This window comes from Calonectris borealis, chromosome 34, assembly GCF_964195595.1.
Source record: "Calonectris borealis chromosome 34, bCalBor7.hap1.2, whole genome shotgun sequence".
Taxonomy (NCBI): domain Eukaryota; kingdom Metazoa; phylum Chordata; class Aves; order Procellariiformes; family Procellariidae; genus Calonectris; species Calonectris borealis.
In genome coordinates, this window is record NC_134345.1 from 22,054 (window position 1) to 46,785 (window position 24,732).

General features: G+C 61.9%; 1 protein-coding gene across 2 annotated transcripts in view; it reads right to left on the reverse strand.

The window, feature by feature from the left end:
- Window positions 1–24,732, reverse strand: part of UBA1 (ubiquitin like modifier activating enzyme 1) — a 56,822-nt gene that overhangs the window by 13,365 nt on the left and 18,725 nt on the right. For both annotated transcript variants that reach the window (XM_075134919.1, XM_075134920.1), the window contains exons 10-19: window positions 24,316–24,462; window positions 20,973–21,128; window positions 20,760–20,870; window positions 19,279–19,359; window positions 16,336–16,491; window positions 14,170–14,335; window positions 7,301–7,497; window positions 5,736–5,800; window positions 5,416–5,611; window positions 1,086–1,160 (exon numbers count right to left, since the gene is read on the reverse strand). In XM_075134919.1, the coding sequence (XP_074991020.1) occupies window positions 1,086–1,160; window positions 5,416–5,611; window positions 5,736–5,800; window positions 7,301–7,497; window positions 14,170–14,335; window positions 16,336–16,491; window positions 19,279–19,359; window positions 20,760–20,870; window positions 20,973–21,128; window positions 24,316–24,462 (1,350 nt within the window). The remainder of the gene's footprint in view (window positions 1–1,085; window positions 1,161–5,415; window positions 5,612–5,735; window positions 5,801–7,300; window positions 7,498–14,169; window positions 14,336–16,335; window positions 16,492–19,278; window positions 19,360–20,759; window positions 20,871–20,972; window positions 21,129–24,315; window positions 24,463–24,732) is intronic.

The following is a 24,732-nucleotide window of genomic DNA, read 5'->3' on the forward strand; positions in this document are numbered from 1 at the left end:
ACCAATAGCACCCAAGGGTGACGCCCACCACCCAATGATGACAGGTGACACCCACAGGTGATGCCCACCACCCAACGATGACGGATGGCACCCAAGGGTGACAAACGGCACCCAAGGGTGACGCCCACCACCCAACGATGACGGATGGCACCCAAGGGTGACAAACGGCACCCAAGAGTGACACCCACCCCCCAACGATGACCGATGGCACCCAAGGGTGACGCCCACCCCCCAACGATGACAGATGGCACCCAAGGGTGACAAATGGCACCCTAGGGTGACGCCCACCCCCCAATGATGACGGATGGCACCCAAGGGTGACGTCCACCCCCCAATGATGACAGGTGACACCCACGGGTGACGCCCACCACCCAACAATGACCGATGGCACCCAAGGGTGACGCCCACCCCCCAACGATGACGGATGGCACCCAAGGGTGACAAACGGCACCCAAGGGTGACACCCACCCCCCAACGATGACGGATGGCACCCAAGGGTGACGCCCACCACCCAACGATGACCCATGGCACCCAAGGGTGACAAATGGCACCCAAGGGTGACGCCCACCACCCAACAATGACCCATGGCACCCAAGGGTAACAAACGGCACCCAAGGGTGATGCCCACCCCCCAACGATGACCCATGGCACCCAAGGGTGACAAACGGCACCCAAGGGTGACACCCACCCCCCAACGATGACCGATGGCACCCAAGGGTGACGCCCACCCCCCAATGATGACCCATGGCACCCAAGGGTGACAAATGGCACCCTAGGGTGATGCCCACTCCCCAACGATGACGGATGGCACCCAAGGGTGACAAACGGCACCCAAGGGTGACGCCCACCACCCAACAAAGACCGATGGCACCCAAGGGTGACAAACGGCACCCAAGGGTGACGCCCACCACCCAACAATGACCGATGGCACCCAAGGGTGACAAACGGCACCCAAGGGTGACGCCCACCCCCAACGATGACGGATGGCACCCACGGGCGACGCCCACCCCCAACGATGACCGATGGCACCCACGGGTGACAGATGGCACCCAGGGGCGACGCCCACCCCCCCGGCGCCCACTCACGTTGTCGGGGTCGAAGACGAGGGGGTGGGGGCAGCGCTTGGGCCCCGACCAGAAGAGGGTCCCCGAGTTCGTCTTCTGCGGGGGTTAACGAGGGCAATTAACGAGGCCATTAGGGGTTAACGAGGGCAATTAATGGGATATTAGAGATTAATTAAGGCAATTGATGGGGAAATTAAGGGTTAATGAGGACAATTAATGGGATATTAGGGATTAATTAAGGCAATTAATGGGGAAATTAGGGGTTAATGAGAGCAATTAATGGGATATTAGGGATTAATTAAGGCAATTAATGGGGAAATTAGGGGTTAATGAGGCAATTAACGAGGCCATTACGGGTTAATGAGGGCAATTAAAGGGGAAATTAGGGGTTAATGAGAGCAATCAATGGGATAATAGTGATTAATTAAGGCAATTAATGGGGAAATTAGGGGTTAATGAGGCAATTAACGAGGCCATTAGGGGTTAATGAGGGCAATTAATGGGACATTAGGAATTAACTAAGGCAATTAATGGGGAAATTAGGGGTTAATGAGGGCCATTAAGGAGTAATTAGAGATTATTGGGTGTAATTAAGGGGCAATTAGGGGTTAATGAGAGCAATTAATGGGGCCATTAGGGATTAATTAAGACAATTAATGGGGCTATTAGGAGCAGGAGATGCTTAATGAGGCAGTAAGGGGGGAGGGGATTAATTAACGGGGTAATTAAAGGGGCGGGAAGGGGTTAATGGGGTCAGCAGGGCCCGATGCCCCGCCCAGGGGCCCGATCCACCCTGAACCCCCGCAATGGGCCCGATCCACCCCCATGGGTCCCAACCCACCCCAAGGGGCCCCAGTGCACCCCAAGGGGCCCAATGCACCCTGACCCGTTACAGCGGGCCCGATCCAACCCCATGGGTCCCCAATGCACCCCAAGGGGCCCGATGCACCCTGACCCCTTGCAATGGGCCCGATCCACCTCAAGGGACCCCAGTGCACCCCACGGGGCCCGATGCACCCTGACACCGTGCAATGGGCCCGATCCACCCCCATGGGTCCCAATGCACCCCTAAGGGGCCCGATGCACCCTGACACCGTGCAATGGGCCCGATCCACCCCCATGGGTCCCAATGCACCCCAAGGGGCCCGATGCACCCTGACCCCTTGCAATGGGCCCGATCCACCTCAAGGGACCCCAGTGCACCCCACGGGGCCCGATGCACCCTGACACCGTGCAATGGGCCCGATCCACCCCCATGGGTCCCAATGCACCCCTAAGGGGCCCGATGCACCCTGACACCGTGCAATGGGCCCGATCCAACCCCATGGGTCCCAATGCACCCCACGGGGCCCGATGCACCCTGACCCCTTGCAATGGGCCCGATCCACCTCAAGGGACCCCAGTGCACCCCACGGGGCCCGATGCACCCTGACACCGTGCAATGGGCCCGATCCACCCCCATGGGTCCCAATGCACCCCTAAGGGGCCCGATGCACCCTGACACCGTGCAATGGGCCCGATCCACCCCCATGGGTCCCAACGCACCCCAACGGGCCCGATCCACCCTGACTCATTACAGCGGGCCCGATCCACCCCCATGGGTCCCAACCCACCCCAAGGGGCCTGATGCACCCTGACCCATTACAGCGGGCCCGATCCAACCCTATGGGTCCCAACGCACCCCAAGGGGCCCGATGCACCCTGACCCATTACAGCAGGCCCGATCCACCCCCATGGCTCCCAGTGCACCCCACGGGGCCCGATGCACCCTGACCCATTACAGCGGGCCCGATCCAACCCTATGGGTCCCAGTGCACCCCAAGGGGCCCGATGCACCCTGACCCATTACAGCGGGCCCGATCCACCCCCATGGGTCCCAACCCACCCCAAGGGACCCCAGTGCACCCCACGGGGCCCGATCCACCCTGAACCCCCGCAATGGGCCCGATCCACCTCAAGGGACCCTAATGCACCCGATGGGGCCCAATCCACCCTGTCCCCCCTGCAATGGGCCCGATCCACCCCCATGGGTCCCAGTGCACCCCCATGGGTCCCAATGCACCCCAAGGGGCCCGATGCACCCTGACCCCTTGCAATGGGCCCGATCCACCCCCATGGGTCCCAACCCACCCCAAGGGACCCCAGTGCACCCCCAAGGGGCCCGATGCACCCTGACCCATTACAGCGGGCCTGATCCAACCCTATGGGTCCCAATGCACCCCAAGGGGCCCGATGCACCCTGACCCCTTGCAATGGGCCTGATCCACCCCCATGGGTCCCAACCCACCCCAAGGGACCCCAGTGCACCCCAAGGGGCCCAATGCACCCTGACCCATTACAGCGGGCCCGATCCAACCCTATGGGTCCCAACGCACCCCAAGGGGCCCGATGCACCCTGACCCGTTACAGCGGGCCCAATCCACCCCCATGGGTCCCAATGCACCCCAACGGGCCCGATGCACCCTGACCCATTACAGCGGGCCCGATCCAACCCTATGGGTCCCAGTGCACCCCAAGGGGCCCGATGCACCCTGACCCGTTACAGCGGGCCCGATCCAACCCTATGGGTCCCGATCCACCCCTAAGGGGCCCGATGCACCCTGAACCCCTGCAATGGGCCCGATCCACCCCCATGGGTCCCAATGCACCCCAAGGGGCCCGATGCACCCTGACCCATTACAGCGGGCCCGATCCACCCCCATGGGTCCCAATGCACCCCAAGGGGCCCGATGCACCCTGACCCCTTGCAATGGGCCCGATCCACCCCCATGGGTCCCAATGCACCCCAAGGGGCCCGATGCACCCTGATCCATTACAGCGGGCCCGATCCACCCCCATGGGTCCCAATGCACCCCAAGGGGCCCGATGCACCCTGACCCCTTGCAATGGGCCCGATCCACCCCCATGGGTCCCGATCCACCCCAAGGGGCCTGATGCACCCTGACCCATTACAGCGGGCCTGATCCAACCCTATGGGTCCCGATCCACCCCTAAGGGGCCCGATGCACCCTGAACCCCCGCAATGGGCCCGATCCACCCCCATGGGTCCCAACCCACCCCAAGGGACCCCAGTGCACCCCAAGGGGCCCAATGCACCCTGACCCATTACAGCGGGCCCGATCCACCCCCATGGCTCCCAGTGCACCCCACGGGGCCCGATGCACCCTGACCCGTTACAGCGGGCCCGATCCACCCCCATGGCTCCCAATGCACCCCAAGGGGCCCGATGCACCCTGACCTGTTACAGCGGGCCCGATCCACCCCCATGGGTCCCAACCCACCCCAAGGGACCCCAGTGCACCCCAAGGGGCCCGATGCACCCTGACCCGTTACAGCGGGCCTGATCCAACCTATGGGTCCCAATGCACCCCAAGGGGCCCGATGCACCCTGACCCGTTACAGCGGGCCCGATCCAACCTATGGGTCCCGATCCACCCCTAAGGGGCCTGATGCACCCTGAACCCCCGCAATGGGCCCGATCCAACCCCATGGGTCCCAATGCACCCCAAGGGGCCCGATGCACCCTGACCCCTTGCAATGGGCCCGATCCACCCCCATGGGTCCCGATCCACCCCAAGGGGCCTGATGCACCCTGACCCATTACAGCGGGCCTGATCCAACCCTATGGGTCCCGATCCACCCCTAAGGGGCCCGATGCACCCTGAACCCCCGCAATGGGCCCGATCCACCCCCATGGGTCCCAACCCACCCCAAGGGACCCCAGTGCACCCCAAGGGGCCCAATGCACCCTGACCCATTACAGCGGGCCCGATCCACCCCCATGGCTCCCAGTGCACCCCACGGGGCCCGATGCACCCTGACCCGTTACAGCGGGCCCGATCCACCCCCATGGCTCCCAATGCACCCCAAGGGGCCCGATGCACCCTGACCTGTTACAGCGGGCCCGATCCACCCCCATGGGTCCCAACCCACCCCAAGGGACCCCAGTGCACCCCAAGGGGCCCGATGCACCCTGACCCGTTACAGCGGGCCTGATCCAACCTATGGGTCCCAATGCACCCCAAGGGGCCCGATGCACCCTGACCCGTTACAGCGGGCCCGATCCAACCTATGGGTCCCGATCCACCCCTAAGGGGCCTGATGCACCCTGAACCCCCGCAATGGGCCCGATCCACCCCCATGGGTCCCAACGCACCCCAAGGGGCCCGATGCACCCTGACCCGTTTACAGCGGGCCCGATCCAACCCCATACATCCCTATTCCCCCCCCAACAGCTCCTGATCCACCCCGCCCCCCCCCCTCCTGATCCTGTCCCCCCCCCCCAGGGACCCAATCCCCCTTCCGACGGATCCCCGAGGCTCCCGATTGCCTCCTTCCCGTTTCACCCGACCTGTCCCGGTGGGAAATTATGGAGGAGCTGACGGATGTTGTTGCTGTATTGGCGGTGCCAATGGCGACAGGCCCAGGCGACGCAGTCGGGCCAAGCCCGGGGTCGTTCGCTCACCAGGCTCCGCTGCACCGCTTCCAGCACCTCCAAGGGTTGGGTGCCCGCCAGGCGTAGGGTGCGCTCTACGAATTTGGGGTCCCTGCAGCGGTGGGGGGGGGGGAAGAGGGAAAGGAGGGAGGTGAAGGGGGAGGGTGGGTGGCAGGTAAAGGGGTTGGGGGGGGGGGGGGGAGGGGGTTGGGGGGTACCCTCCCCCCGACACCCACGTCAGGTATTGGTTGACGTTCTCCGCCGGTTGCTTGAAGAGACCCTCGAACTCGTCACGCGCCCACTGCGGAGGAGGGGGTGTCAGTGGAGGTGGGGGGGGGGGGGACCCCGGAGTCCGGGACACCCCCAAAAAGGGGACCCAGGCGTCCGGGACACCCCCCCGGGGGACCCAGGCGTCTGGGCCACCCTATAGAAGGGACCCAGGCATCCGGGACACCCTATAGAAGGGACCCAGGTGTCCCAGAACACTCTATAGAAGGAACCCAGGCATCCAGGACACCCTATAGAAGGGACCCAGGCGTCTGGGCCACCCTATAGAAGGGACCCAGGTGTCCCAGAACACCCTATAGAAGGGACCCAGGTGTCCCAGAACACCCTATAGAAGGGACCCAGGCATCTGGGACACTCTATAGGAGGGACCCAGGCATCCGGGACACCCTATAGAAGGGACCCAGGTGTCCCAGAACACCCTATAGAAGGGACCCAGGTGTCCCAGAACACCCTATAGAAGGGACCCAGGCGTCTGGGACACCCTATAGAAGGGACCCAGGCATCCAGGACACCCTATAGAAGGGACCCAGGCATCCAGGACACCCTATAGAAGGGACCCAGGTGTCCCAGAACACCCTATAGAAGGGACCCAGGCATCCAGGACACCCTATAGATGGGACCCAGGCGACTGGGACCTCCCCCAGCAGGGACCCGGGTGTCCGGGGCACCTTATAGAATCGACCCAGGCACCCGCACCACCCTATAGAAGGGACCCAGGCACCCGCACCACCCTATAGAAAGGACCCAGGCACCCGCACCACCCTATAGAAGGGACCCAGGCACCCGCACCACCCTATAGAAGGGACCCAGGCACCCGCACCACCCTATAGAAGGGAGCCAGGCACCCGCACCACCCTATAGAAGGGAGCCAGGCACCCGCACCACCCTATAGAAGGGACCCAGGCACCCGCACCACCCTATAGAAGGGACCCAGGCACCCGCACCACCCTATAGAAAGGACCCAGGCACCCGCACCACCCTATAGAAGGGACCCAGGCACCCGCACCACCCTATAGAAGGGACCCAGGCACCCGCACCACCCTATACAAGGGACCCAGGCACCCGCACCACCCTATAGAAAGGACCCAGGCACCCGCACCACCCTATAGAAGGGAGCCAGGCACCCGCACCACCCTATAGAAAGGACCCAGGCACCCGCACCACCCTATAGAAGGGACCCAGGCACCCGCACCACCCTATACAAGGGACCCAGGCACCCGCACCACCCTATAGAAAGGACCCAAGCATCTAAAACACCCCCATAGAAAAAACGTCGGTGTCCAAAACGTTCCCCAAAAGGAACCCAAACACCCAGGAGACCCTATAGAAAGGACCCAGGCGTCCAAGGCCCCCTATAGAAACGACCCCAGCCACCTGGCGCACACCACAGAAGGAACCCAGGCCTCCCAGCCCCCCCCCCCAATAAACTCAGATGTTCGGGACCCCCTATAGAAACGACCCGGCTCCCCCTATAGAAGGGAACGAGGGCGTGCTGGATCCCCTATAGGGGTACCTGGAGGGTATGTTCGATGGCGTTGGGGAAGTTCTTGAGGGTGCAGATGGGGATGGCCTTCTCGGGGGGGTCCTGGCTGGAGCTATAGGATTCGCTCAGGAAGGGGATCACCACCTGTACGTTCCCCTTCGTCCCCAACGTCCCCGACTCCAGCAGCGGCTTCCGGTAGTAGACGCAACGGCGGTCCATATAGAGCCCTATAGCCGAAGGAAGGCAACCTCGAAAAAGGGGGTGGCTCCAGAGGGTACCCAGGCCTCGGGGTAACCCCGAAAGGGCCTTTGGGGTACTCTGAGGTCCCTATAGCACTCCCGCGGGTCCTTAAGAGGGTTTTTGGGATCCCTATAGGATTGCTGGGATTCCTATAGTACACCTGAGGGTCCTTATGGCACACCTGAGGGTCCCTATGGCACACCTGAGGGTCCCTATGGCACACCTGAGGGTCCCTATAGCATTTCAGGCAGTACCTACAGCACCCCTATACCACCCCTGAAAGTACCTATAGGCTGCTTGAGGTCCCTATAGCACACCTGAGGGTCCCTATAGCACACCTGAGGGTCCCTATGGCACACCTGAGGGTCCCTATAGCATTTCAGGCAGTACCTACAGCACCCCTATACCACCCCTGAAAGTATCTATAGGCTGCTTGAGGTCCCTATAACACACCTGAGGGTCCCTATGGCACACCTGAGGGTCCCTATAGCACACCTGAGGGTCCCTGTAGCATTCCTCTGGGTACCTATAGCATTTCAGGCAGTACCTACAGCACCCCTATACCACCCCTGAAAGTACCTATAGGCTGCTTGAGGTCCCTATAACACACCTGAGGGTCCCTATGGCTCACCTGAGGGTCCCTATAGCACACCTGAGGGTCCCTATGGCACACCTGAGGGTCCCTATAGCACACCTGAGGGTCCCTATGGCACACCTGAGGGTCCCTATAGCATTTCAGGCAGTACCTACAGCACCGCTATACCACCCCTGAAAGTACCTATAGGCTGCTTGAGGTCCCTATAGCACACCTGAGGGTCCCTATAGCACACCTGAGGGTCCCTGTAGCATTCCTGTGGGTACCTATAGCATTTCAGGCAGTACCTACAGCACCCCTATACCACCCCTGAAAGTATCTATAGGCTGCTTGAGGTCCCTATAACACACCTGAGGGTCCCTATGGCACACCTGAGGGTCCCTATAGCATTTCAGGCAGTAGCTACAGCACCCCTATACCACCCCTGAAAGTATCTATAGGCTGCCTGAGGTCCCTATAACACACCTGAGGGTCCCTATGGCTCACCTGAGGGTCCCTATAGCACACCTGAGGGTCCCTATAGCATTCTTGCAGGTACCTACAGCATTTCAGGCAGTACCTACAGCACCCCTATACCACCCCTGAAAGTATCTATAGGCTGCTTGAGGTCCCTATAACACACCTGAGGGTCCCTATGGCACACCTGAGGGTCCCTATAGCACACCTGAGGGTCCCTGTAGCATTCCTCTGGGTACCTATAGCATTTCAGGCAGTACCTACAGCACCCCTATACCACCCCTGAAAGTATCTATAGGCTGCTTGAGGTCCCTATAACACACCTGAGGGTCCCTATAGCACACCTGAGGGTCCCTGTAGCATTCCTCTGGGTACCTATAGCATTTCAGGCAGTACCTACAGCACCCCTATACCACCCCTGAAAGTATCTATAGGCTGCTTGAGGTCCCTATAACACACCTGAGGGTCCCTATGGCTCACCTGAGGGTCCCTATAGCACACCTGAGGGTCCCTATAGCATTCTTGCAGGTACCTACAGCATTTCAGGCAGTACCTACAGCACCCCTATACCACCCCTGAAAGTACCTATAGGCTGCTTGAGGTCCCTATAACACACCTGAGGGTCCCTATGGCACACCTGAGGGTCCCTATAGCACACCTGAGGGTCCCTGTAGCATTCCTCCGGGTACCTATAGCATTTCAGGCAGTACCTACAGCACCCCTATACTACTCCTGAAAGTACCTATAGGCTGCTTGAGGTCCCTATAGCACACCTGAGGGTCCCTATAGCACACTTGAGGGTCCCTATAGCATTCTTGCAGGTACCTACAGCATTTCAGGCAGTACCTACAGCACCCCTATACTACTCCTGAAAGTACCTATAGGCTGCTTGAGGGTCCCTATAGCACACCTGAGGGTCCCTATAGCATACCTGAGGGTACCTATAGCATTTCACACGGTACCTACAGCATGCCTATACCACCCCGGAAAGCACCTACAGTCTATTTGAGATCCCTATAGCATTCCTGAGAGTACCTATAGCATTCCTGAGAGTACCTACAGCATTTCACTGGGTACCTACGGCACCCCTATACCACCCTTGAAAGTACCTATAGACTGCTTCAGGTCCCTATAGCACACCTGAGGGTCCCTATAGCATTCCTGTGGGTACCTATAGCATTTCAGGGGATAGCTACAGCACCCCTATACCACCCCTGAAAGTACCTATAGGCTGCTTGAGGTCCCTATAACACACCTGAGGGTCCCTATAGCATACCTGAGGGTCCCTATAGCATACCTGAGGGTACCTATAGCATTTCACAGGGTACCTACAGCATGCCTATACCACCCCGGAAAGCACCTATAGTCTACTTGAGATTCCTATAGCATACCCGAGAGTCCCTATAGCATTCCTGACAGTACCTATAGCATTTCACCAGATACCTACAGCACTCCTATACCACCCCTAAAAGTACCTATAGCCTGTTTGAGATCCCTATAGCATACCTGAGAGTCCCTATAACATTCCTGCAGGTACCTATAGCATTTTTGGGGGTATTTACAGCATGCCTAGAGCATGGGGGTCCCTATAGCACCCCTGGGGGTACCTACAGCAGCCCTATCGCACCCCTGAAGGTACCGACAGACTGCCTGAGGTCCCTATAGCACCTATAGTATTCCTGGGGGTTCCTGCAGCAGCCCTGAAGGTTCCTATAGCATTCCTGGGGTCTCTACAGCACTCCTAGGGGTGCCTATAGCATCCTTGTAGCACTCCTAAGCATACCTATAGCATTCCTGGGGTCCCTATAGCACCTGTAGGGCTGCCTATTGCACTCCTGGGGTACGTAAAGCTTCCATAGGAGCACCTATAGAACCCCTGAGGTACCTACAGCATTCCTATAGCACTCCTAGGGGTCCCTATAGCACCCCTAGAGTGCCTATAGCACTCCTGAGGTCCCTATAGCACCCCTAAGAGTACCTGTAGCATTTCTGAGGTCCCTATAGCAGCCCCAGGGGTCCCTATAGCACTCCTGGGGTCCCTATAGCACCCCTGAGAGTACCTGTAGCACTACTAGATCCCCTATAGCACCCTTAGCCGTACGTACAGCATCGCTGTAGCACCCCTAGGTGAGCCTATAGCATTCCTTGGGGCCCTATAGCACCGCTGGGGGTCCCTATAGGACCCCTGGGGTACCTAAAGCATTTCTATAGCACCCCTAGGGGTGCCTGTTGCACTCCTGGGGGTCCCTGTAGGACTCCTGGGGTACCTATAGCATCCTTATAGCACCCCTCAGGGTACCTATAGCTTGCCCGGGCTCCCTATAGCACCCAAAGACCTCCTATAGCACCTAATACCCCAAAAACTCCCTACAGCACCCCAAGATCATCCCGCAGCGCCCTGAAGACCCCCTATAGCCCCCCAAACCCCTCAGAGCACCCAAAGGATGCCCTATAGCACCCCAATGACCCCCTGCCAGCACCCTATAGCACCCCAAACCCCGCCCCGAGCACCCAAAAAACCCCTACGGCACCCTAAAAGACCCCCTATAAAATCCCAAGGACCACCCCCAGCACCCTGAAGACCACCTAGAACACCCCAAAACCCCCCAGAGCACCCAAAAAACCACTTATAGCACCCCAAAATCATCCCACACCACCCTGAAGACCACCTATAGACCCCCAAAACCCCCCGGAGAACCCAAATGACGCCCTATAGCACCCCAAGGATCCCCCCGTAGCACCCTGGGGAGGCTCCTAGCACCCCAACCTCCCCAATAACACCCCAAGGACACCCCAGAGCACCCACAAACCCCCCTATAGCACCCCAAGAACATCCCAAACCACCTTGAAGACCCTCTATAGCCCCCCAAAACCCCCCGGAGAACCCACATGACGCCCTATAGCACCCCAAGGATCCCCCCGTAGCACCCTGGGGAGGCTCCTAGCACCCCAACCTCCCCAATAACACCCCAAGGACACCCCAGAGCACCCACAAAACCCTTATAGCACCCCAAGAACATCTCAAACCACTTTGAAGACCCTCTAAAGCCCCCCAAAACCCCCCGGAGAACCCACATGACGCCCTATAGCACCCCAAGGATCCCCCCCGTAGCACCCTGGGGAGGCTCATAGCACCCCAACCCCCCCAATAACACCCCAAGGACACCCCAGAGCACCCACAAACCCCCCCATAGCACCCCAAGAACATCTCAAACCACCCTGAAGACCCTCTAAAGCCCCCCAAAACCCCCCGGAGAACCCACATGACGCCCTACAGCACCCCAAGGATCCCCCCCGTAGCACCCTGGGGAGGCTCCTAGCACCCCAACCTCCCCAATAACACCCCAAGGACACCCCAGAGCACCCACAAAACCCTTATAGCACCCCAAGAACATCCCAAACCACCCTGAAGACCCTCTAAAGCCCCCCAAAACCCCCCGGAGAACCCACATGACGCCCTATAGCACCCCGAGGACGCCCCCCGTAGCACCCTGGGGAGGCTCCTAGCACCCCAACCTCCCCAATAACACCCCAAGGACACCCCAGAGCACCCACAAAACCCTTATAGCACCCCAAGAACATCTCAAACCACCTTGAAGACCCTCTATAGCCCCCCAAAACCCCCCAGAGAACCCAAATGACGCCCTATAGCACCCCGAGGACGCCCCCCGTAGCACCCTGGGGAGGCTCCTAGCACCCCAACCCCCCCAGTAACACCCCAAGGACACCCCAGAGCACCCACAAAACCCTTATAGCACCCCAAGAACATCCCAAACCACCCTGAAGACCCTCTAAAGCCCCCCAAAACCCCCCGGAGAACCCACATGACGCCCTACAGCACCCCAAGGATCCCCCCGTAGCACCCTGGGGAGGCTCCTAGCACCCCAACCTCCCCAATAACACCCCAAGGACACCCCAGAGCACCCACAAAGCCCCCTATAGCACCCCAAGAACATCCCAAACCACCCTGAAGACCCTCTAAAGCCCCCCCAAAGCCCCCGGAGAACCCAAATGACGCCCTATAGCACCCCAAGGATCCCCCCGTAGCACCCTGGGGAAGCTCATAGCACCCCAACCTCCCCAATAACACCCCAAGGACACCCCAGAGCACCCACAAAACCCTTATAGCACCCCAAGAACATCCCAAACCACCCTGAAGACCCTCTAAAGCCCCCCAAAACCCCCCAGAGAACCCACATGACGCCCTATAGCACCCCGAGGACGCTCCCCGTAGCACCCTGGGGAGGCTCATAGCACCCCAACCTCCCCAACAACACCCCAAGGACACCCCAGAGCACCCACAACCCCCCCCATAGCACCCCAAGAACATCTCAAACCACTTTGAAGACCCTCTATAGCCCCCCAAAACCCCCCGGAGAACCCACATGATGCCCTATAGCACCCCGAGGACGCCCCCCGTAGCACCCTGGGGAGGCTCCTAGCACCCCAACCTTCCCAATAACACCCCAAGGACACCCCAGAGCACCCACAAAACCCTTATAGCATGCCAAGAACATCCCAAACCACCCTGAAGACCCTCTAAAGCCCCCCAAAACCCCCCGGAGAACCCACATGACGCCCTACAGCACCCCAAGGATCCCCCCGTAGCACCCTGGGGAGGCTCCTAGCACCCCAACCCCCCCAATAACACCCCAAGGACACCCCAGAGCACCCACAACCCCCCCTATAGCACCCCAAGAACATCTCAAACCACTTTGAAGACCCTCTAAAGCCCCCCAAAACCCCCCGGAGAACCCAAATGACGCCCTATAGCACCCCAAGGATCCCCCCCGTAGCACCCTGGGGAGGCTCCTAGCACCCCAACCTTCCCAATAACACCCCAAGGACACCCCAGAGCACCCACAACCCCCCCCATAGCACCCCAAGAACATCTCAAACCACTTTGAAGACCCTCTAAAGCCCCCCAAAACCCCCCGGAGAACCCAAATGATGCCCTATAGCACCCCGAGGACGCCCCCCGTAGCACCCTGGGGAGGCTCCTAGCACCCCAACCTCCCCAATAACACCCCAAGGACACCCCAGAGTACCCACAACCCCCCCCATAGCACCCCAAGAACATCTCAAACCACCTTGAAGACCGTCTATAGCCCCCCAAAACCCCCCGGAGAACCCAAATGACGCCCTATAGCACCCCAAGGATCCCCCCCGTAGCACCCTGGGGAGGCTCATAGCACCCCAACCTCCCCAGTAACACCCCAAGGACACCCCAGAGCACCCACAAAACCCTTATAGCACGCCAAGAACATCCCAAACCACCCTGAAGACCCTCTAAAGCCCCCCAAAACCCCCCGGAGAACCCACATGACGCCCTATAGCACCCCAAGGATCCCCCCGTAGCACCCTGGGGAGGCTCCTAGCACCCCAACCCCCCCAATAACACCCCAAGGACACCCCAGAGCACTCACAAACCCCCCTATAGCACCCCAAGAACATCTCAAACCACTTTGAAGACCCTCTACGGCCCCTGGGGAACCCAAACGACGTCCTATAACCCATCAAGAACCGCTCCCAGCACCCCGACGAACCCCCCCCCAGCACCCCGAGGACCCTCCTCCCAGCACCCTAAGGACCCCCCATGGGTGCTCACGGGCGTCGACGTTGTCCAGGGCGTTGGCGACGCCGTCCAGGGCCTCGAAGAAGTCGTCGTCGTAGACGCGCTCGGTGTCGGGGCCGACGCGGTCGGGGCGGCTGCTCACCCGCAGCGCCGGGTTCATCTCCTGCACCGCCGCCGCCGCCCGCTCCGACTTCAGTTTCTGTGGGGAGGAGCCCCGCCCCCTTAAGCCCCGCCCCTTGGGGGGGGGCCCCCACCCTTTCTGGACCCGCCCCCTTAAGCCCCACCCCTTTGCGCCTCTCCCCGTCCAATGAAACGTCAAAGTCGCCTGACCGTCGACGTTGGCCAACTCAACGATAGCATCTTGATGGGGGTTCCCCTGCCCATAGACTCCGCCCCCCCCACAGACTCCTCCCCTTAAGCCCCGCCCCATGGACCCACCCCCTTAAGCCTCACCCCTTTGCGCCTCTCCCCGTCCAATGAAACGTCAAAGTCGCCTGACCGTCGACGTTGGCCAACTCAACGATAGCATCTTGATGGGGGTTCCCCTGCCCATAGACTCCGCCCCCCCTCACAGACTCCTCCCCTTCAGCCCCGCCCCTACGGACCCACCCCCTTAAGCCCCACCCCTTTGCGCCTCTCCCCGTCCAATGAAACGTCAAAGTCGCCTGACCGTCGACGCTGGCCAACTCAACGATAGCATCTTGATGGGGGTTCCCCTGCCCATAGACTCCGCCCTCCCCACAGACTCCTCCCCTTCAGCCCCGCCCCAACGGACCCACCCCCTTAAGCCCCACCCCTTTGCGCCTCTCCCCGTCCAATGAAACGTCAAAGTCGCTTGACGGTCGACGTTGGCCAACTCAACGATAGCATCTTGATGGGGGTTCCCCTGCCCATAGACTCCGCCCCCCCTCACAGACTCCTCCCCTTAAGCCCCGCCCCTACGGACCCACCCCCTTAAGCCCCACCCCTTTGCGCCTCTCCCCGTCCAATGAAACGTCAAAGTCGCTTGACAGTTGACGTTGGCCAACTCAACGATAGCATCTTGATGGGGGTTCCCCTGCCCATAGACTCCGCCCCCCCTCACAGACTCCTCCCCTTAAGCCCCGCCCCTACGGACCCACCCCCTTAAGCCCCACCCCTTTGCGCCTCTCCCCGTCCAATGAAACGTCAAAGTCGCCTGACCGTTGACGTTGGCCAACTCAACGATAGCATCTTGATGGGGGTTCCCCTGCCCATAGACTCCGCCCCCCCCACAGACTCCTCCCCTTCAGCCCCGCCCCATGGACCCACCCCCTTAAGCCCCACCCCTTTGCGCCTCTCCCCGTCCAATGAAACGTCAAAGTCACTTGACCGTTGACGTTGGCCAACTCAACGATAGCATCTTGATGGGGGTTCCCCTGCCCATAGACTCCGCCCTCCCCACAGACTCCTCCCCTTCAGCCCCGCCCCATGGACCCACCCCCTTAAGCCCCACCCCTTTGCGCCTCTCCCCGTCCAATGAAACGTCAAAGTCGCCTGACCGTTGACGTTGGCCAACTCAACGATAGCATCTTGATGGGGGTTCCCCTGCCCATAGACTCCGCCCACTCGTCCTCGACCTCACAGACTCCTCCCCTTAAGCCCCGCCCCTACGGACCCACCCCCTTAAGCCCCACCCCTTTATGCCTCTCCTAATCCAATGAAACGTCAAGGCAACCTGACCCTTGACGTCGGCCAACTCAACGGCGCCATCTTGACGGTGGTGCCCCTGCCCATAGACTCCGCCCCGAGACCCCCAAGGCTCCGCCCACTCACCTGCCACCCCACAGACTCCTCCTCCTCAAGCTCCACCCACTTAGGCCCCTCCCACTTCCCGTCCCGCCTCCTGATGACTTGACCCTTGGCATTGGCCACCTCAACGTTGACCAATTCCGTGGCAGTTTCCACCCCATAGACTCCACCCCTTGAGACTCCACCCCTTGAGGCTCCACCCCCTCACCTAGCACCTCCACAGGCTCCTCCCCCTTTAGCCCCCACCCATTTAGGCCCCTCCCACTCACAACACCCAAACGTGACCCTTGAGGTCAACTCAACCTTACCCACCTCAACGGTGGGTCCCGCCCAGTAGACCCCACCCTTTGTAACCCTGCCCTTCGAGGCTCCACCCCCTCCTTCCCCACCCCCATAAGCTCCTCCCCCTTCAGCCCCGCCCCCTTTTACCGTGACATCCCAGGGCCGGAAAAGGAACTGGCGGTTGAGGTTGGACTTCTCGATGGTGTCCATGTCGGTGACGGTGACGCAGCCCTCGGGGCCGCAGCCCAGTCCCACCATGGCGAAGTTCTTCAGAAGCTCACAGCCGATGGCCCCCGCCCCCACCTGCGCCCGGGGACACGTGGGGACACTCGGGGACACTCGGGGACACTCGGGGACGCAGCCCGAGGTGGCCCCAGGAGGGTTGGGGACACGGGGATGGGAAAGGGGTGGGGATGAGGGGACACTTGGGGACACTTGGAGGACCCTTGGGGACATGCAGGGACACTCAGGAGAGCTGTGAGGACACTTGGGGACACTTGAGGGACACTCGGGGACACTTGAGGGACACGTGGGGACACTCGGGGACGCAGCCCCAGGTGGCCCCAGGAGGGTTGGGGACAAGGGGATGGGAAAGGGGTGGGGATGAGGGGACAGTTGGGGACACTTGGGGACACTTGGAGGACCCTTGGGGACATGCGGGGACACTCAGGAGACTCGTGGGGACACCTGGGGACACTTGGGGACGCAGCCCGAGGTGGCCCCAGGAGGGTTGGGGACACGGGGATGGGAAAGGGGTGGGGATGAGGGGACAGTTGGGGACACTTGGGGACACTTGGAGGACCCTTGGGGACATGCGGGGACGCTCAGGAGACCCATGAGGACACTTGGGGACACTTGGGGACACCTGGGGACACTTGGGGACGCAGCCCGAGGTGGCCCCAGGAGGGTTGGGGACACAGGGATGGGAAAGGGGTGGGGATGAGGGAATAGTTGGGGACATTTGGGGACAGTTGGGGACACTTGGAGGACCCTTGGGGACATGCAGGGACGCTCAGGAGACCCATGAGGACACTCAGGGACACTTGGGGACACCTGGGGACACTCGGGGACGCAGCCCGAGGTGGCCCCAGGAGGGTTGGGGACACGGGGATGGGAAAGGGGTGGGGATGAGGGGACAGTTGGGGACAGTTGAGGACAGTTGGGGACACTCAGGGACACTTGAAGGACCCTTGGGGACATGCAGGGATGCTCAGGAGACCCATGAGGACACTCAGGGACAGTTGGGGACACTCGGGGACGCAGCCCCAGGTGGCCCCAGGAGGGTTGGGGACACGGGGATGGGAAAGGGGTGGGGATGAGGGGACAGCTGGGGACACTTGGGGACAGTTGGGGACACTTGGAGGACCCTTGGGGACATGCAGGGACACTCAGGAGACCCATGAGGACACTCAGGGACAGTTGGGGACACTCAGGGACACTTGGGGACACTTGGAGGACCCTTGGGGACATGCAGGGACACTCAGGAGACCCATGAGGACACTTGGGGACACTTGAGGGACACTCGGGGACACTCGAGGACACTCGGGGACGCAGCCCCAGGTGGCCCCAGGAGGGCTGGGGACACGGGGATGGGAAAGGGGTGGGGATGAGGGGACACTTGGGGACACTTGGGGACACTTGGGGACACTCAGGGACACTTGAAGGACCCTTGGGGACATGCAGGGACGCTCAGGAGACCCATGAGGACACTCAGGGACACTTGGGGACACTCGGGGACGCAGCCCCAGGTGGCCCCAGGAGGGTTGGGGACACGGGGATGGGAAAGGGGTGGGGATGAGGGGACACTTGGGGACAGTTGGGGACAGTTGGGGACACTTGGAGGACCCTTGGGGACATGCAGGGACGCTCAGGAGACCCGTGAGGACACTCAGGGACACTTGGGGACGCAGCCCGAGGTGGCCCCAGGAGGGTTGGGGACACGGGGATGGGAAAGGGGTGGGGATGAGGGGACAGTTGGGGACAGTTGGGGACACTTGGAGGACCCTTGGGGACATGCGGGGACACTCAGGAGAGCTGTGAGGACACTTGGGGACACTTGAGGGACACTCGGGGACACTCGGGGACGCAGCCCCAGGGGGCCCCAAGAGGGTTGGGGACACGTGGATGGGAAAGGGGTGGGGATGAGGGGACACTTGGGGACACTTGGGGACACTTGGGGACACTTGGAGGACCCTTGGGGACATGCGGGGACACTCAGGAGACTCGTGGGGACACCTGGGGACACTCGGGGACGCAGCCCCAGGTGGCCCCAGGAGGGTTGGGGACACGGGGATGGGAAAGGGGTGGGGATGAGGGGACACTTGGGGACACTTGGAGGACCCTTGGGGACATGCAGGGACACTCAGGAGAGCTGTGAGGACACTTGGGGACACTTGAGGGACACTCGGGGACACTTGAGGGACACGTGGGGACACTCGGGGACGCAGCCCCAGGTGGCCCCAGGAGGGTTGGGGACACGGGGATGGGAAAGGGGTGGGGATGAGGGGACAGCTGGGGACACTTGGGGACACTTGGAGGACCCTTGGGGACATGCAGGGACACTCAGGAGACCCGTGAGGACACTTGGGGACACTTGGGGACAGGGAGGGGACACTTGGGGGACGCAGCCTGAGGTGGCCATGGAGGGTTGGGGACATGAGGATGGGACAGGAGGACACTTGGAAGCCATGAGGGGACATTTGGGGACACGTGGAGACCCATGGGGACATGCGGGGGCACCCAGGAGACCCGTGAGGACACTTGGGGACAGGGAGGGGACACTTGGGGGACGAAGCCTGAGGTGGCCATGGAAGCTTGGGGAGATGGAGATGGGAGAGGAGGACACTTGGGGACACTCTGGGGACATGGGGAGGACACCAGGGGACACGTGGGGACACTCAGGAGACCCATGAGGACACTTGGGGACACTTGGGGACAGGGAGGGGACACTTGGGGGACGAAGCCTGAGGTGGCCATGGAAGCTTGGGGAGATGGAGATGGGAGAGGAGGACACTTGGGGACACGGGGAGGACACCAGGGGACACGTGGGGACAGTTGGGTGACACGTGGGGACAGTTGGGTGACACTGACCACGAAGTACTTCTGGGCACCCAGCTTGGCCTGCAGCTCCGCCCCGAAGACGGCGATCTGCCCGTCGTAACGGCTGTTGCGCTGGGGACAACCCAACGTGTCACCCAAAGGTGTCACCCTACCACAGGGACACCATCGGGGACCCCAAAGCCCACCCATGGGTGCCACCAACCCAAGAAGGTGGCCAATCGATGGGTTCCTCAAGGAAACGGCCACCCATGGGTGTCCTTCAAGAACCCAACGCAATCCCCTTTGAGATGTCCACCTCTGGGTGTCCCCAAGAAGGTGGCCAACCCTTGGGTGTCTTCAAGGAGATGCCCACCCATGGGTGCCCCATGGTCAACGCCAACCCCATTGACATGGTCACGCCAAGGAGATGGCACCCATGGGTGCCTCATGATGGATGCTAACCGCAAGAAGACACCCAAGTATGGGTCTCCACAAGGTGGTCACCCTATTGGTGTTCTCAAGGAGATGCCCACCCATGGGTGCCCCGTGGCCAACGCCCATCCCAAGGAGATATCCACCCAAAGAGGATGTCCCCAAGGAGGGTGACCACCCATGGGTGCCCCCAAGGAGATGACCAGCTCCATGGGTGTCCTCAAGAAGATGCCAACGCCAAGGAGAAGCCACCCATGGGTGCCCCATGGCCAATGCCCACCCCACAGAGAGGCCACCCATGGGTGCCCCATGGCTACTGCCCACCCCAAGGAGATGCCCACCCATGGGTGTCCTTCAAGAACCCGCCCAACTTATGGGTGTCCTCCAACAAACGTCCTCCGACCAACGCTCACCCCAAGGAGATGCTCACCCATGGGTGCCCCATGGTCAACGCCCACCCCAAGGAGATGCCCACCCATGGGTGCCCCATGGCCAACATCCACCCCAAGGAGACGCCCACCCGTGGGTGCCCCATGGCCAACGTCCACCCCAAGGAGACGCCCACCCATGGGTGCCCCACGGCCAACGCCCACCACAAGGAGACGCCCACCCGTGGGTTCTCCACGGCCAACGCCCGCCCCAAGGAGACGCCCACCCGTGGGTGCCCCATGGCCAACGCCCACCACAAGGAGACGCCCACCCGTGGGTTCTCCACGGCCAACGCCCGCCCCAAGGAGACGCCCACCCGTGGGTTCTCCACGGCCAACGCCCGCCCCAAGGAGACGCCCACCCGTGGGTTCTCCACGGCCAACGCCCGCCCCAAGGAGACGCCCACCCATGGGTGCCCCACGGCCAACGTCCACCCCAAGGAGACGCCCACCCATGGGTGCCCCATGGCCAACGCCCGCCCCAAGGAGACGCCCACCCACGGGTGCCCCCAAGAAGGTGGCCAACCCACGGATGATCTCAAGAACCTGCCCAACCCACAGACGTCCTCCAACAAACGTTCTCCAACCAACACCCACCCCAAAGAAATACCACCCATGGGTGCCCCTTAACCCAACACCCACCCTCAGCCAGTCCCACCCATGGGTGCTCACCGGGCGACACTGCTCCTCGGTGAGAACCATCTCCTTGTTCTCCTCGGGGAGACACTCCAAGGCGTCAAAGTAGAGCCATTGGGTGATGGGCGTGAACTTCCCCGACACCGCCTGCGTCAAAGTCCTCGTTAGGGGACCTGGGTGTCCATGGAGAGCACCCAAGGGTCCTAGGAGAGCACCCAAGGGTCCTAGAGCACCCAAATGACCCGGTACCTTCATGACCTCCTGGGCTGCCAAACCTCCGATGAAGGCGTTGACGGGTGCCAGGTCACCGGTGGCCTGGAAGGCCAGTTCCCGCAGGAGGTCCTCATCCAGCTCCGCCCCCGGGGCCACCTCACGGGTCAAGGCCACCACCTCCGCCGCGTCACCCTGGGTGGGGGGGGGGGGGGACACACACAAAATCTTGGGGACAACTCTTGGGGACATCAAGGAGGACCCTTAGAAACACCCGGGGAGAAAGTTGATGGTGATGGGATGGTGAAGGAGCTGGTGGTCTCCATGTCCCCCATGGTGTCCCCAACATCTCTGATGGCTTCGATGTCCCCAATGTCCCCAAGTGCTGGTGGGGCCATGTTGGTGCAGAACCTGGTGGCTTTCCTGTCCCTAATGTCCCCCATGTCCTCCAGCATCTCCAACACCTCCGATGTCCCCAACACCCCTGGTGTCCCCAAACGGTGGTGGGGCCATGGTGGGCGGCCATGTTGACGTAGGACCTGGTGGCCTCCGTGTCCCCAATGTCCCCAAACGGTGGTGGGGCCATGGTGGGCGGCCATGTTGACGTAGGACCTGGTGGCCTCCACGTCCCCAATGTCCCCAAACGGTGGTGGGGCCATGGTGGGCGGCCATGTTGACGTAGGACCTGGTGGCCTCCATGGCCCCAATGTCCCCAAGTGGTGGCTGGGCCATGGTGGGCGGCCATGTTGACGTAGGACCTGGTGGCCTCCATGGCCCCAATGTCCCCAAATGGTGGTCGGGCCATGGTGGGCGGCCATGTTGACGTAGGACCTGGTGGCCTCCATGGCCCCAATGTCCCCAAGTGGTGGCCGGGCCATGGTGGGCGGCCATGTTGACGTAGGACCTGGTGGCCTCCACGTCCCCGATGTCCCCAAGTGGTGGCCATGCCATGGTGGGCGGCCATGTTGACGTAGGACCTGGTGGCCTCCATGTCCCCAATGTCCCCAAATGGTGGTCGGGCCATGGTGGGCGGCCATGTTGACGTAGGACCTGGTGGCCTCCACGTCCCCGATGTCCCCAAGTGGTGGCCGGGCCATGGTGGGCGGCCATGTTGACGTAAGACCTGGTGGCCTCCACGTCCCCGATGTCCCCAAGTGGTGGCCATGCCATGGTGGGCGGCCATGTTGACGTAGGACCTGGTGGCCTCCATGGCCCCGATGTCCCCAAGTGGTGGCCGTACCATGGTGGGCGGCCATGTTGACGTAGGACCTGGTGGCCTCCACGTCCCCGATGTCCCCAAGTGGTGGCCGGGCCATGGTGGGCGGCCATGTTGACGTAAGACCTGGTGGCCTCCACGTCCCCGATGTCCCCAAGTGGTGGCCATGCCATGGTGGGCGGCCATGTTGACGTAGGACCTGGTGGCCTCCATGGCCCCAATGTCCCCAAGTGGTGGTCGGGCCATGGTGGGCGGCCATGTTGACGTAGGACCTGGTGGCCTCCATGGCCCCAATGTCCCCAAGTGGTGGCCGTGCCATGGTGGGCGGCCATGTTGACGTAGAACCTGGTGGCCTCCGTGTCCCCAATGTCCCCAAGTGGTGGTCGTGCCATGGTGGGCGGCCATGTTGACGTAGGACCTGGTGGCCTCCACGTCCCCAATGTCCCCAAATGGTGGTCGGGCCATGGTGGGTGGCCATGTTGACGTAGGACCTGGTGGCCTCCATGGCCCCAATGTCCCCAAGTGGTGGCCGTACCATGGTGGGCGGCCATGTTGACGTAGGACCTGGTGGCCTCCGTGTCCCCAAGTGGTGGTCGGGCCATGGTGGGCGGCCATGTTGACGTAGGACCTGGTGGCCTCCATGGCCCCGATGTCCCCAAGTGGTGGCCGTGCCATGGTGGGCGGCCATGTTGACGTAGGACCTGGTGGCCTCCATGGCCCCAATGTCCCCAAGTGGTGGTCGGGCCATGGTGGGCGGCCATGTTGACGTAGGACCTGGTGGCCTCCATGGCCCCAATGTCCCCAAGTGGTGGTCGGGCCATGGTGGGCGGCCATGTTGACGTAGGACCTGGTGGCCTCCGTGTCCCCGATGTCCCCAAGTGGTGGTCGTGCCATGGTGGGCGGCCATGTTGACGTAGAACCTGGTGGCCTCCGTGTCCCCAATGTCCCTGAGTGGTGGCCGTGCCATGGTGGGCGGCCATGTTGACGTAGGACCTGGTGGCCTCCACGTCCCCAATGTCCCCAAATGGTGGTCGGGCCATGGTGGGCGGCCATGTTGACGTAGAACCTGGTGGCCTCCATGGCCCCAATGTCCCCAGGTGGTGGCCGTGCCATGGTGGGCGGCCATGTTGACGTAGGACCTGGTGGCCTCCATGGCCCCAATGTCCCCAAGTGGTGGCCGTGCCATGGTGGGCGGCCATGTTGACGTAGGACCTGGTGGCCTCCATGTCCCCAGTGTCCCCAAGTGGTTGTGGAGCCATGGTGGGCGGCCATGTTGATGTAGGACCTGGTGGCCTCCACGTCCCCGATGTCCCCAAGTGGTGGCCGGGCCATGGTGGGCGGCCATGTTGACGTAGGACCTGGTGGCCTCCACGTCCCCGGTGTCCCCAAGTGGTGGCCGTGCCATGGTGGGCGGCCATGTTGACGTAGGACCTGGTGGCCTCCACGTCCCCGATGTCCCCAAGTGGTGGCCGTGCCATGGTGGGTGGCCATGTTGACGTAGGACCTGGTGGCCTCCGTGTCCCCAATGTCCCCAAGTGGTGGTCGGGCCATGGTGGGTGGCCATGTTGACGTAGGACCTGGTGGCCTCCATGGCCCCAATGTCCCCAAGTGGTGGCCGTGCCACGGTGGGCGGCCATGTTGACATAGGACCTGGTGGCCTCCATGGCCCCAATGTCCCCAAGTGGTTGTGGAGCCATGGTGGGCGGCCATGTTGACGTAGGACCTGGTGGCCTCCGTGTCCCCAATGTCCCTGAGTGGTGGCCGGGCCATGGTGGGCGGCCATGTTGACGTAGGACCTGGTGGCCTCTGTGGCCCCAATGTCCCCAAGTGGTGGCCGTGCCATGGTGGGCGGCCATGTTGACGTAGGACCTGGTGGCCTCCACGTCCCCGATGTCCCCAAGTGGTGGCCGTGCCATGGTGGGCGGCCATGTTGACGTAGGACCTGGTGGCCTCCATGTCCCCAATGTCCCCAAATGGTGGTCGGGCCATGGTGGGCGGCCATGTTGACGTAGGACCTGGTGGCCTCCACGTCCCCGATGTCCCCAAGTGGTGGCCGGGCCATGGTGGGCGGCCATGTTGACGTAGAACCTGGTGGCCTCCACGTCCCCAACACCCTCAACGTTCCCCCTGTCCCCAAGCCCCCCCCGCTGTCCCCCAGGTCCCCACCTGGTGGCGTGGCCGAGGTGGGCGGCCATGTTGACGTATGAAGCGGTGCAGGGCCTGCCAGCCCCAGTGCATGATGGGAGGTCTCTCGGCCTTCCCGAAGTCGGTGATCATCAGCTCCGGCTCCACCAGCGCCTCCCGCAGCCGCTTCTGGGGACGGCGGGGGGGGAGGGGACAGGTGAGCACCCAGTGCCTCCCAGTATAAACCAGTAACCCCCAGTGTCCCCCCCCCATTCCCTCACGGTATCTCCCAGCACTCCCAAATCCCCTACCAGTGCCCCCCAATGACCTCCCAGTACCCCCTGATGACCTCCCACCACCCCCCAGTACCTCCCAGTGCTCCCCAATCCCTCCCAGTATCCCCCAGTCCCCTCCCAATACCCCACAGTGCCCCCATTTCCCTCCCAAACTCCTCCCAGT